At 47.7% G+C, this 14,837-nt stretch overlaps 1 protein-coding gene across 1 annotated transcript; it reads left to right on the forward strand.

Moving 5' to 3' along the window:
* The first annotated feature begins 462 nt into the window (after positions 1-462).
* LOC106884816 lies at positions 463-14,512 on the forward strand. The gene is made up of 8 exons (XM_014936459.1): positions 463-587; positions 1,080-1,140; positions 1,481-1,644; positions 2,071-2,158; positions 10,055-10,222; positions 10,854-11,021; positions 13,218-13,316; positions 13,653-14,512. The coding sequence occupies exons 3-8, from the start codon at positions 1,605-1,607 to the stop codon at positions 13,690-13,692; spliced, it is 603 nt and encodes a 200-aa protein (XP_014791945.1). The 5' UTR covers positions 463-587; positions 1,080-1,140; positions 1,481-1,604; the 3' UTR covers positions 13,693-14,512.
* The last annotated feature ends 325 nt before the right edge of the window (positions 14,513-14,837 follow it).

A 14,837-nucleotide genomic window follows, 5' to 3' on the forward strand; every position in this document is an offset into this window, starting at 1 on the left:
CCCTGAGTCCGTGTAGGGATCCCATTGCTCTCGCTTAGCAGGGATCTCACAGATGGACTGTGCTGACAAAGGATGCCTGGGCTGAGAGGAGGTCTGATACCGTGGTGTAACCCTGACATACGTTGTCAGCAGCACTGCCATCGCCAGCGAGAGCAAGGGGGAGGACTGAAATTCTCCCGTTCAATTGGGCGAATTTGACACCTTCTCGTTCTTGTGTCCTCGTGGCTCGGCCACTTGACATTTCTAAACATTCTCAAGCAAGTTCACTGCAAAACTATCCCATGTCAGGAGCTGGTGATGTCAAGGCTAATAACAGTCCTGAGGTCAAACCCTTCTGATCCTTCAGGCAAGGACCTCAAGATTTGGCTTCAAGTCAATAACAAGGTCTGTCACGTTGACGATGACTTATTATGAATCCCAGCGCAAGCCTTTCCCAAAGAAAGTGTGTTCGTTTGGTTTTCCATGCTGGAAAAGGTTAGCAGTTTCCAAAGGCAGGTTCTCTCTTCCTTGCGTGGAGCAGCAAGCAAAACCTGTGAGCCTGGAATGGGCAACAGCATTTCACCTTAGAGCAGGAGATGGGGACAGTGGTAAGTCTTTATCTGGGAAATTTTTCTCTTCCCCTCTGGAATGGTGCAAGATGATTGTTTTCATCTCTAGAGGTGCTGATTTTTTTTCTGTGTCCCCTTCCATCATTTGGATGTTAACAATACCACTCGCCTGCCTTTGTTAGAGTCACAATGGACCTCAGAAAGAGGGATCAAGCCATATTGGGAAATGCAGGGCTGGATGTCGGGGAAGGAGATAGCAGGGATCTTATTGGCTCACACTTGTGCTGCAGTGAACAAAGGAATTGTAGGTTGACATTCACTTTGCTATTACATTATAATCCTGACAGCGTGTTGAGAATGATGCCACTGGAACGGTGTCCAAAATGATAATTATAACCACTTCCTATTTTTAATTTCCTCTTAATAAGGGAAACAGTGGTCATCGTCCTGACAATAATGATTCTGCTCTGCCCTTCCAGATGCCAGAACATCATAAAGCACGGGTTAACAAACACTGATGTCTCTCTACAGGCCTTTCTTCTGAACGGAAAACTCTGTGCAACCCATCCTACCAAGACACACACATCAGCAGGTACAAACCAGGGCACTACAGAAAATGCTGCACCTGCTTTTCTGTTGGCCTCATTTGAGTCATGGAGGAATAAGGTGGTTTGCTCAATGTCTCTTGATGAGTCAGTGGTAGAGAACAGATTCAGCTGTTCGTATCTCCCCATTTTTCTCTGTCAAATGACTTTTTGGCCATTTTTTAGAAGACATTTGACATGAGGTTCCTAAATATGTAAGCTGATGTTCAGAATTGCTGAGTCCTCACTAGTTCCCCTCCAGGCAGTACCTGAACGAGGTATCTGAGGAAAACTGTCTTGTCTTGAATATCAGCAGCCACTAATGGTTGTTTCTCTTTATGCACTTAGATGAGTTTTTGCAGGTGGACTCCAGCTCTGCACACCCATCCAGTCTGATGCACGCAGAACCAGCACAAGACAAGGAGGATCACAGCAGACAACCCCAGGTTCCTGAACTGCTATTAACAACAACATGACAATTTCACACATCCCTCCTAAAGGCCTGCCTGACGGTAAGGAGTCCTTTGTCTGGGAGAGTTTGAACTGTGGTTGTCAAAAGTCTTAGCTAAGGGAAAGATGGTCCACATGGCTTGGCTGAGTGGCACTTTGCTTCTGAACAGCTCTTGACTCCAAGGAGTGCAGAGCACGTATGTCCTGCTGGCTTATAGGAAGTTTCTGTAGGATCTCTCTTCGTTGAAGGTCAGATTTCATGTATCTTCTGAGATCCTAGAACCAGGGTTCTGCTGTGCTAGAAAAGCAGAAAGGAGAAGACCATTTGAGGTTAGCAGCATCTGAGCAAAACAACGTTTATGGCTCAGACAGCAATTCCAATTATCCAGCACTTAGGCATCGAGAAGATTCAGATAAGAGGTCTCAGATTTAGCTCCTCTCTTCTCTCTGCAAGTTGATGTGCCACTTTTTTTTTTTTTTTTTTTTAGCAGAAAATCAAACCCATGATAGCAAATTTCAAGTTAAAAGGAAAAGACTGTTTCTGCAGAGAATGGAAAGAACCATTTTGGCTCTGGGGTGAGTTTTGTGATCCACCTGAAGCATGGGTAGCTGTCATTACACACACTTTAAACAGAAGCTAGTGAGCTTGTTGCAAGAGTAGCTGGATACAATCCTAGGGCTTTTTAATTAAAATATTTGAGTCCATGATAGATCATTTGCTGTGCTGAGTAAAACCTAACTGAGCTCCTGTTATGCTTCCATCAGGGCTATTTATACACTGTGACAATGCAGGAACCTAGTTTCTGACTTCTGCCTTAAATCTGAGCAGAGTCAATTGAAAATCATATAGTTCCTCCAGTCAGGTCATATGAAAACCTTAACAAAAGCTCTGCTCTGTAGCCCCATCCATTTCTTCTCCATTGCAAGGGGCCAGATTACCAGAAGAAGAGATGTTATCACCAAGCTGATAGGAGCTGTCTCCCTCCCTTCCCTGAAGTATTTATACAGGTCAGTCCCTCTAATACGTAAGCTTTCATCTCCTGGCAGTTTCCTTATGGGAGACCTTCCCAGTTTTCTTTCTCTCCTCACTGCATAGCCACCCACAAACAGCTTTTCAGTCATCTGAATGCTTGTGGATTGCTAGCATATAGCAAAGCTTTGAGGAGCATGTGTAAACAACCTATATACTAATCCAATAGCACCATGTTGAGGCTTGTCTTTATTTTCTGAGATAGATAATCATCAGCTTTAGAAGAGCTTCTTCCTTATCACCTTCCTTCTAAAAGGTCATCAATCCAATCCAACTCTGTTTTCTACCAAGAGCTCTGAACCCTGTTACATTTCTGAGCGATGCCTGAGGCGCTCAACCATTCTAGCTACTTCTGGTGACCTGGGTATGTCAGCAAAAACTTCTGCAAGGTCCTGACACCTGGTGTGAGGGTGAGGCAGCAGAAAAGTTCTGCTTCTCTCAGCCTTTTCTATCTACCACAGAGTTGTTTGAATCTCTCCCCCCCCTGCTTGCCCTTTGCATTACGCTATGGGGCGGAGAGGAAGCAATCCTCTGAATCTAAAACTCTCCTACCCTTCTTTTCCCACACAAGTTAACTCCCAGCCCTTGCTTGCTTCTGCTCCAGCCCCCTTCTGAGCGTGCTCTCATTAAGACCCCAGAGGGAGGAGGTGATGCTCTGAAATTGTCTTAATTGCTCTTGTTTATGCTGGTTACGATGGCAATAAGTTGCCATGCAGAGGAGGCTTTCTTCAGATGTGCAGGTTCTCCATTGTTCCGTATTCTGAAGGATTGTCTGTAGGCAGCTCCAAGTCATTTACAACAATAGATTAATATGAAGATCAGTAATCCTGGGTGACTCACAGTCACACACATGTAAGACCCGCCAATCGCTGTGACCTGCCACCGGATTTGAGGGGAGGTTAAATGTTGCTGGTGTGCTTTTGCAGGATGCTGAAAAGATAATGCTTTGCACTTGCAGAGTTTCTGCTCTCCAGGAGCTCCTCAAACATGAATGGAGAACGCTGTTTTGCTGTTACATTCACTGGAAAGCAGGGAACTGGAACAGAGTCTGTCTTTTGTCCAATGTAAATTTTCAATTGCCAAAGTTTAAACAGGGATCAGGAATCCTGACTATTGTGATCTATTAGCCAGGAACTCTATCATCCAGATCCTGAAGAGGATCTTTTCTGTCTGTTGTGCGCTATTTGTACTGTATCCCATTTCTCACCCTTGAAAAACAACAGAGAAGAGCTCCGTCTCACAGGTTTTTCTCTAAACCTCTGCAGTACAGCATCTGGGTCTTTATTTGGCAGAGACCCATTGGAGATGATGTTGATATTCCCCAGCTGTGGGTTTGCCCCTTCTGTCCCACTATTCAGACTTAGTGCTTCATGCTGGGACTGACTGATTTGTACTAGGGGTACTTTGCTTTCCATTCTTACTTTTTTGGATAGTCCCAATCTGACAGATCAATATAAGAGACTCCCTACATCCCTCTGATCCATCCCTTGAACCAAGACGCCTGTGTGTCATCCTTTCCCCTATATCCTTGGATTAGGTATATGTGTGCCTTCCCCACTAGTCCTCATTCCTCTGGGATCCACCATTCTTTTTCCATGTGCCAGACACTCCATGTATCCCTTACCTCTCTCACCCATCTCTTTACTTTTCCCCTGCTGGCAGGGGCTCACCATTCCCCCCATCTTTCCTTTCCCCTATGCTGGGTGAAAGGGGAGATGCCCATTCCCATTTTTTCCTTGTCTGGGAGATACGTTATTCAAACAGTAGGGAATAGAGCTGAGAGGAAGGCTGGGTTGTGCTGGAAGGGATTAACAGCTGCTTTTGTCTCTAAAGTCCATAATGGAGCTGGGTCAAGCTGCTGAAACACCTCACCAATTTCCTATTTTCTGCCTATTTTCAGTCGTTGGATGCTGACAACAGCCCCATAATTTCCAGTGTCAGTTAGGTTTGGTGCTCTCCGTTACCATATTGCACGTACTCTAGCAAACAGACAAGTGGAGAAATACTTTCCAGCTGAGAGTGAAAAATTGCCTTGCTCAGTCCATAAGTAATGTGTGTCGTTGAGCCTAGCTAATTTTCTTCCCTGTATAAAACAGTGCAGTTTCTGCATAATTTTGTGCATTACAAAAACACCAGATCTCAAGAGCTTGATGGTGGCCAGGCCCCAAGTGTGTCGCTAAGCAATTACCGAGTCCCGGCCTGCCTCAAGCTGAATAAAACCTTGAGGCAGAAGCTGAGGACCTGACCCCTGATTAGATCTGTGTGCTTTTCCATATTCATAACAAGAGAAGTGTGCTTATACAGGGTCAGCAAAGGGCTGATTTGGTATCCTGTCTTATATATAGCCCCGAAGAGGGTGCCTAGGAAGGACTAAGGAAGACTTTTCTTCCATAAATATGTATTTCATTTGGAAATATAACTTATATAAATGGTTAGAAGTTTTATGTAATTAGGAACCCTCTGTGAATTTCTCTTCCACAAACTTTTCCAGACTCCTCTTCAGTTCATGCACATTTTTAACCTTTTTAAAATCCTGTGGCAAGGAGTTCCTCAGCTTAACCACGCATCTCCTTTCGTTTGAAGCTGAAATCCCCCTGTTCCCAGGAGGTTTTGAACCACCAATGTTTTAGCTGACAGCAGGGGTACGTGTTCACAAAGATCTTGAATGAGCCATATATTTAGCTGTAAAGTTTGTCTGCTGGCTCTGTCCATTTGAACCCACTGTCTGCTGTAAATCTACACTGCAGCGTAGTCACCGTGCTGGAGGGAGAAATGCAGAAGAACTTACAGGTCTTTGAATGAAATAGTGCTGAGCACCCACATGAGGTACCAGCAGTCCCCTACAAAACAGTCCCCTTGGAGTCACCACATGCTGCCATCACTAGACGGTGACATCTCCCAAGCTTTGGAGCAGACCTGGTTGACAATCCAGAAGAGGGCAATGGTGGCACATCCTCACTGATGCTCTGAGCACCACATCAGCTGAGGACAGCCACTGTAGGAACATAGCCAAATAGCCAAACCACCTTGGCTGGCAAATCTACATGTTCCTGGCTGGTTTGTGGCAAGCAGATTGAAGTGGGAGGCAGCTTTCAGCTACCGTCTCAGGTCAGATGGGACTGTCAGTCAATTGTTAATTATGACTCTTCTTCTTACTAATTTCTGTAACTTCTATCACCATGGCAGCTAACTGCCGTGGAAAGATTCAGCCAGAAAAAGGAGAAGACAACCAAACTTTTCACAGCAAGGGAAGAGGAACTAGCTACAGAGGAGGGGGGAGGGGGGAGGAAGAGATCTGTAAATTGTCTTCTAGCAGAGTCTGACGCCATATTTGAAAGCTTCTCAGGTTTGGCTTTGCCAAAAGGAGTCAAACCTGTATTCTGACTGGCCTGAGCTTGAGACCTTACGTCCAGCTAGCCTGGTCCCAGCAGAGCTCACGATGAGTATGTGGTACCAGGTCATTGCACAGGATGCTGGGCACAACGATTTTTCTCTACTCTGAGCTGATTAGTGGAAAACTGCATTATTGTCACATCTCTGCCCTGCCCCGGTCAGTCGATCAGTTCTAATCGTTGATGATGGCTGTGCGTCTGCATAGGGAGGGAGGAGGAGAAACTTGACAGCACTTTGAGCTCTGATTAATTTTTAAACTTCCTCTTTTTCTGCTTATTTGGTAGCTTTTGTCCTGATGCTGAATTTGTTGTTTCCCCCATGTGTCACTTCCAGAGGAATAGTGTGGAGATGAAATGCCACTCAGCCATCACAGGGCATTTCACCTGGGGAGCTGGATGGAAAGCAGTAGGCAGGGGCCATACAGGGTCCTAGGACAGTTGGCCACTTCTGTCCCTGCCAGCAGGCCACAGGAACACAGTGACATGGTGCCTCTCTACTTCTCTACATGGGCAGAAAAAGCTGCATGGGGTCATTAAAGCAACAGCCATTTTGTTGTTGCTTTGCAGCAACAGCACCCAATTCTTGCTAAAATGACTGTCTCTGGCCCATTCAGCAACTTTCATTTCTGATTAAGCTTTCCAGCCTGTAGGTATCTTCTCTCACACCTGTCTTACCATTTCCATTTAGAAGGATTTAATTTAGAAACCCATTGTACCTGGTCTTGCACAGACCAAGCCAATTTATTTTACATAATGCTTCAGCACTTTAGGGAAACAGACTTGTTCTAAGTCCCTTCTGAAGGGAAGGATGGACTCGTGCTTCAGGTATTGGTTTGAGATCCAGGAGAGACAGACACTGTTCTGACAGTGTTCACAGATTTCCTGAGACCTTTATCAAATCATTTACCCTGCCTTGAGCATAACTTCTGCATCTGGAAAATAATCACCACCACAACACTCTCCCTACCTCTGCTTTTAGGAGGATAAGTGTAGTATCTAGATGGCATCAAAGTCCTTGTGTTCTGTGCTTTACAAATAGAATAAAAAGCTGATTTCTGTGCTGGAAGGACTTCAGCGTGTAAGTGCACGATGGGGACAACAGGCAGGTGGAAATCTGCTGAGAAGCAGGGAAACAGGGCAGAGCTGACGGGCAAACAGACCCTGGGCATTGCCCACCAGCTGCTGTCAGACTTTCCATCGGCATCTCGTCAGGGACGTGCAGGGAGAGAACGAATCACTCCGTGGGCGTTGACAGGAAGCTACCCCCGAGCGCGAGGGAGAGGCACGGGACAACGCACACGAGGGGCGGTTTGAGAATCCACGTGGGTGAGATCTTCCCAGCAAGCCTGGGGGACGGGAGACTCCGTGATATGCCTGAAGGAGGCACAAACACTCCCCTCCTCGGCAGAGAACTCAGCTGGCAAGATTTTGATCTTTTCATTCACTTGAGGTTTTCTCTTTATTCACTAAATGCCCCTGGACCTTGCTTTTTCAAAGCCCTTTTCTTTCTCTTTTGTTTGCCATTGCCACAGCAACACGTGAGTTTGAGAAGTTACGTGCAGGGAAAGATGAGTTTGCACTGAGGAGGTGACTTGAATCCTTTGCAGACCCCGCTGGAGCCAGTAGATCTGAAGACAGATGCTCCCCATCCACGGGGCCACGAGCATAGGTGAGCCTTCCAGTGGCTATGTGCCCTCCAGAGCTCTTGTCACCGTCAGTCAAGCTCTTCCCTACAAAATGGTAGCGGAGGAAGCTCAAGAAGTATTGCTTTTTAATTTCAGTGCTGCCACAGTCACTGACGTCCTCGCTAATCCTCTTGCGGCAGCAGGCTGCTAATCAAAAAACTCTTTGCTCGCCACTTTGGCATCATTCTGGGAAGCCAACGGAGCGCAGAGATGCTCAATTCCTCCCCCTCCACACACCTTCCCATTGTCTTCAGGACTGACAGCTCTGATGTGGAGCGGTGATAAAAGCCAGCTGATGCTGTCAGGGCCTGGTACAATTGCACCGCAGGGAAAAAGGCGACTGGCTCTGACTCATCGTAGCCGCCTGGAGCTCAAGATGCCTCGCACGCGTGCTGTCTCATGGCACGGCTCAGCACAGAGCGATGCACCTTTGGTGGGTTCTGGATGCTGCCCTCTGAGGCAGGAGTTGACCGTAGGCCTTTGAAAGGGCTAGCAACTGGGTGGCCAGCCAGCCATTGAGATGAGAGAAAAACGCACAGGGCAAAAAAACCCACTCGTTTGCAGATCTCTGCTGAAGCCTTTGGTGTGTATGGAGGAATAAAGGTAGTTGGTTGGATGTTCCTCTGCCTGACCTGTGTTCAGGGGTGTTAAGCAAAGCATTTGTGCAGTGAGCAGTAATCTATGACAGTAGCACCTCTCCCTTAGCTCCTCACATGCCCATCCTTACTGACTGAGCTGAGCCAACGTTGAATTTTTAGGAGGTTCCAAAATGCAGGGGATCCAGACTTGAATTGCTTCAGGAGTGCAAAGCCAAGAAGGCAAGGATATTCAAAGAGGGGAGGCTGGACTGTGAACTTCTGGGTGACCTTGAGGAAACTCTCTCAACGCTACCCATCCTGGCCAGGTCAGCTGCTGAAATTTTCATTACTCAAGGTAGAAACTCAGGGGTCATTTCTGTTTCATTTTTTTATTTTTTCCCAAATATGACATTGAATGAGAGGCATTAGGAGTTCCTCCTATAAATAGGATCACCCCTGTCAAAGCTGGTTAAGTCAGTGTCAAGCCTGTAAACAAGGTGCCTCTCAGATGCTCTGCCTGGAAGGTGCAGAGGGGTGTACAGGGAAGTTTAGCAGCTCCCTCTTTCTCTTGTTGGCCCTGGGACACCAGCTATTTTCAAAGCACCAAACACAATCATCCCCAGCTCCCATCTGGAGGATTTGGGGAGTGGTGCAGGACAGAAGCAATGTAGTTGGGGTCCACTGCTGTATGTTGTAGCAGAAGTGAAGCCTCCCAGGTGTGTTGTGAGAGGAGGCAGCTAAGGTGTAAAGTATGTGGGTGTTGGGACCTCCATGGCTGCTCTCACCGCAGGGGTTAAATGCTCTGATTTCATCAATTCCTGCAAGATCTTTCCCAAGGTCTGCCCTAGGGGTCTGGGATGACCTGCAAATTCCTGCAAGGAATTCCTCCCCAGGTCTGCCCTAGGGGTCTGGGATGACCTGCAAACCCTGCACTTTCAGTTGACTCAGTTTCCCCTGGAGGGAGCTGCAGTTTCCCATTCCTTTAGCACTGACCAGTTCTTCTTCAGCTCCATGAGAAGCGGCGGTTTCAGTGGCATCTGTTACAAAGCAGCTTTGCCATGCTGGACGTCAGCTGGGGCATGGCAGTGAAGCCAGAGACACAAAGCAAAGCATCTTTGAAACAAGAGAATGTAAGCGTCCCCCCGTGCCAGCTGCAGGGACATCTGGATGGAGCTGGCCTGGCAGAGCTGCAAGGGTCACCGGGGTGATGCATCACGAGCACCTTGGAGTAGCGGGAGCTGAAGACCCTGAGGTCCCCTTCACTTTCCTTCTCACCCCTGGGAGCTTCTTCCCACCTCTTCACCAAACTTTGTGCTGCTCTGAGACTGGGGGCTGCAAGGAACCTGTTCTGCTGAAGTGATGCAAGTGAATGTCTTAAAAAAAAAACAAAGAAGGATTATTTTTTTTAAAAAAATAGATCATTTCTGTGGTCTGATTTCCCCACAGATCCACAAGCGGTTGCATCAGTACAGCTGAGGGGGTGGAAAACTGAAGTGGGGGAAGAAAGGAACAAAAACTTTCTAAGTCAGCTTTACCACTGATTTTTTTTTTTTCCTGTAACTATATGGAGACCTATAGCTGCTTGTCCCTTCCAGACTTTAAGAGCTGTCTGGTTCTTGTGTGTGGAGACAGAGGCAGCAGAGCAGAGAGGAGAGATGATTTGTTTGGAGCTGAACTGGGAGAAGCTTAGCAGGGGAGGAATTGCTACTTGTTCTGAGATAGGCTAATTATATTTCGTGTCCTTGGAAGCCAACCCTTTTCTACTCTGCTTAATAGAGATCCTATAGCTTTTCACAGAAGCACAAGGGTTTCCCTCCCACCACCGCTGTACACAGCAGCCTGTCCCGCTGCCAACCTCCACCCCAGGAGCGTCTGGATGTCAGTCCTGCATTCCCCGGAGGGCTGCTGAAGCACTTTGGATTCCTCAGAGATGGAAACCTTTCTAGAAACGCAGGGTAGAGTTACTCTAATTCCTTGCTGTTTGGGATCAGACTGAAGCCTGCTGCTTAATGGGGGATAAGTGGATGTAATGCAGTCAGTCAATAACTTTACGCACACACGCAGAGCCCTTTGGATTACTGATTTCCAAAGGAGAGACTTTCCCTCACGAGGCCTGCAACGCACTGACTCAGCCCTGAGCCTTTTGGCTTTGTTTTTCCTTCTTTACAAAGTGACTTGTACTTTTAATTCTTCCCCCCCCTTCCCCACTTATTCATTTTTTTTTCCCACTTCTTCATTTTTTTTCCCCCAGAAAAGTTTTCAGCTTGTCAAACGACTCTTCCCTCTCCCTGTCTTTGCCTTTTGCAGTGGGAGGAAAGATAATAATAAAAGGAGCAGTTTTCAAATAAAAAGCCCCACGTGTTACCTGGGAACTGTCTCTCAGCATCCAAATACCCGCTGGGGCAGAGATCGCCGAGTCCCGGCTGTTGTTTTGTACCCGCCAGACACTGTTTGTGTTTTGTCACTAAATGCTGCTGTCAGGTCTGTCACTTGGTACAAGCAGGACTGGCTGGGGCCTCGTAAAATAGGATTTCCCTTTCCACCTCCCTGCCAAGCGCTCCTCACTCCTTCCTTTCCTCCTGACAGGAGAAATTGCTGCTGCGGCTGCTGCCATGGTGGTTTCCAGGCTGGAGGAAGGGCTTTGGGAACGTTTTGTACTCTGCCTCATCGCTCTGAAACGCTCCTCGGCTTGGGCATCCCTTTGGTCCTGCCTTACGTCTCAGCAGGGAGGGATGGAGTGAGACAAAGGAGTCGGTGAGCCTGCCTTCCTCTCCCTGTCAGTCCCCAGTCCCTGCTCAGCTTTGAGCTGAGCCCTTCAGAAGCTCAGCACTATCCCCATCCTCTTGGGACATCTAAGTTTTGGCCACTTTTTTTATGGCCTTACCGAATTGCTCCTAGAGGGAGAAACTTGCAGGAGAAGGAGCTCCAGAATATTCCTGTAAGATCCAAAGACTTGAAATGGCTCCCTTGGGCCCCCCAAGATGGGGAGATGCAGGAGGTGATGACCCACACTGCCACTTATCCCAGCCCTTTCCATTCCCCAACAGGCCCTGAGCTAAAAAGCTCATTTGACTTTTATGAGGGCTGGAGAGACCAAGCAAACAAAGCCTCAGGGTTTAGTCAGCGCCGGTGGGTACAACACGTGCCTCTTCCTTCTCTCCCCTCCTTTCATTCCTGCTGACAGCTCTCCCAAACACGTGCTGTCTGCTCAGCTCGGGAGCCTCTCCTCAGGAATGAGCCTATTGATTGGGATCGGAGAGCATTTCTTCCCATCATAAGTGGGGGGCCACCTCTTTCACTTCCACAACACCTCAAATACCCTCTGAGCTCCAAGGAAGTGAAGAAAGGCAAGGAAGGAAGGGGAAAGGTTCTGGAAGTGTCTTGAATCCTGGAGATGTTTTGTTGGATGGAGAAATGAGGCAGGCATGAGCCCAAAGTCTTCCAGGTAGAAGGAGCATGGTATTTTCCCTCCCTGCTCTTTCCTGGAATTCTGACTTATAACCACAGCCTGTCCTTTCCCCTTCAACAGTGTGTGGGGGTGTGTGTCAGAGGAATTCACAGACCTCGAGCCGTGGTCCCACAACACCAGGCTCCCCCGAGCTGAAGCAATATCTGGAGCTGCAGCAGAAAAGCTCCTTTCCCCCCACACCTCTGGGTTCTGTTGACTGTAACAAACCTCTGCCCTGGCTGCTGGGCCTGTGCTCTGGGGCTGGGAATGAAGCATTGCTCATCCTGCTCATCCGTTCACTACAGGAGTTTGGGGAATCTTTGTAAATAAGCCAAGAACATGAGAAATAGAAATTCCTCCCGTCCCAGGCCCTGCCTGACACTGCACAGATCCTTTGTTCTTGGCGTCTTCCTCCCTCCCAAGGCTTCAGAGAAGTTCTTCCAACAACACACCACCCTGCTCAGCCTCTTCCACCAATTTGGAGTTAGCCATTTAGTAGCCACCAATAATTCCATCAATTAGCCCATCTCTTGAGGCTCTCCTTCCCCAGGTGTTAACAATGCCACTTTAACACCAACAAGAAAGGAGCTCTCAAGATAGATACACATATATATATGTGCTTGTATAGGACCTCTTTATTCTTGCTAACTTTAACTGTATGGTGCTTCTGGTTTCAGCTCATCCATGGAGAGCTCAGGATCAGCCCATATCCTTCTTATTGCTAGGAGTTTTACACTCTGGGCTGTGCTGGCAGAGAGGAATTGGACCTTACTGGCATCAATTTTCTTGTTTTTTGTTGGAAGGAGTGTGTGAGGATGCCAGGAAGGCTTTGAAACAGCCCATAATATCCTGTCACCTAGTCAGGCGTGATGGATCTGGCATGGTAAGAAATAAGTGAAAGAAATATGTGTTGCAATGGAAGCTGTTCAGTAAAATAAATGTTTTCAAAGGAGGAGGAAAGTAGCAGGAGCCAGCAGTAGAAAGGATGTTTTCAGCTCTTGAAGGGGAACCTGGAGAAAGAGAAATCCTTTTTAAAGTGTAAAATGGTGTCAGTGGGAACATAATGTTGTTACTCCTTTGATGAGAGCAGTTAGCTGAAAATGGGAGGATTTGCAGGTTATCCCAGGTGGGAGGAGAAAGTGGTAACGGAGCAGGGGTTCCTCTGAAGTGCTCTGGTCCTACAGAGAAAGGAGACTCCTGCTCGCCTGTACCCAGCAGGATCTGGGACCAGGGACATCCACTCTCACAGCTCTGCCCTGCTTTGTCAGTGCTCAGCACAGACATCTCTGCCCTGTACTCTCAGAGCCCTGCCTGGCTGAGCCTGGAATTTCCTTACTGCTTTTCTCCCTTTTCCATGGTTTGTCCTGCTTATTTCCCCCACCATATGTATGCCACTTGCCATTTAAGACATTGCCTAGCAAATTCTTTTAGCCCCTTCCAGGGCACAGCTGTGTGCTTTTGTTTGAGGTATTTTTGTTTGTTTGTTTGTTTGTTTGTTTGAGGTATGGGTCACTGCTGGTTTCTTACCTTCTGTCAATGCCTGTTCTAAGGCTACAGGTGAGCCAGAGGGACAAGATCAAGGCACAGGAGGAAGAAAGAAGGTAAGTGGATTAACCAGGACATCTCTGCATGTCTAGAAGCTCTTAAACTGTGTGATGTAAGGGAAGTGATGGAAGACTGAAAATTGGGGATAGTCAAACCTAGCCTAAGGTGGAGAGCAGAGAAGGGGAAAGGATGTGATACTCTTGGCATCTGCTTTTTGCTCTTGCACCCTATAGCTTTCAGTTCCTGATAGAAGCAGGGCAGCACCCAGCTGGTGTGAGCAGAGCTGTACCTGCTTCCATCAGCCAGGAAGGGGTGTGTGTGTGTGATTTGATGCTATGCTTTTAGTGCCCGGATACCTTCTGAAAGCTTCTCCACCTTGTCTCTTTTCACAGAGCCATAGGGGAGCATGGCCAGCTATTTCCTGGTTCCTGAAGGGAAATGCCAAGCAGGGACCCAAGAAATTACGTACCCAAATCCCATAAGTAAACTGTGGGTGCTCTGCTGCACTGAGCTCAGTAACGCAGCCCGGCGGTGCACTGGGTTCTGCTCAGGTAACACAAAGGAAAAGGCCAGCGGCTGCAAATTAATTACTGTTAACGATGCCACCTTCCTGCAGAGCACAGCAATTTCTGCAGAGGGCACAAAGCTTGGTTTTGTCGGATGCCCAAGCCTGTAAAGATGCCTTCTGGCATCCCTGCGCTGCCCGTGAGCCCATCTGTTCCCAGTGGGAGCCAGGGAGCCATCAGGCAGTGCCGGATGGAAGCACGTTTTGACTCACGGGTCAGAGGCTGGGCAGAGAAGTCCATCCTTCCCAGTCACTTCTTTAATTGACACAGTGAAAGAAGCCACATCTTCCTGCCCGATTCTGACCGGGTCTGTAATTGAATTCTGCTCAACATCTCCGCTCCAGCCCCCCAGGGGCCCCTCTATTAATGATGGATTTTTTCTCGCCTTGGGAATTTCTCCTTGCTCCCATTCTTTTTATTTAATAGGATCTAGTGAGAAAACCGGCAGTAGTACATCTCCCACCCTGTGTTTCCTACCTTTCCCAAAGGTGCTTCATGAAGAAAGGTGCTTGGGCATTAAAAGAGAGACAAGTGAACTTCGGGGACTGGAAACGTGTGCAGTTTTCCTGGCTTTTGTTCATTCATCCTTTCTCTCACTCCTCTCAGGTCTTTTGTTTCTCCTTGCCAAAACTGCTTGCGCACACTTCACTCAGGATCTAATGAGACTGTTTTAGAAACTGCAGCGCTGAATTCTCTTTTTTTCCCCCTCAGAGTGCAGGGTCTGTTTAACCTTTCTCCCTTGGCATCTGTCTCTCCCAGCAACCTTTTTGCAACGCCTATGGTTGCAAAGAAATCCCAGTGCTGACTGGGTTTCAAACGGGGGTTGCTGGGGATGTAGGCAGGAGTGTGTGATACGCTGTAGGGTACAGTTCTGGCTGGCTGCAGGGGGTGGTTATTCCATGGATCTGACTTAGCTTGGTCTTCCCAAACCCTGCCAAGATGTAGAGGTTTTTCATTGCTCCTTGAAAAGGAAATGTGATTTGCATGTCAAAGGGTGAGAAAGGACAGGGG

This window comes from Calidris pugnax, unplaced genomic scaffold (genome assembly GCF_001431845.1).
Source record: "Calidris pugnax isolate Ruff unplaced genomic scaffold, ASM143184v1 scaffold17, whole genome shotgun sequence".
Lineage (NCBI taxonomy): Eukaryota > Metazoa > Chordata > Aves > Charadriiformes > Scolopacidae > Calidris > Calidris pugnax.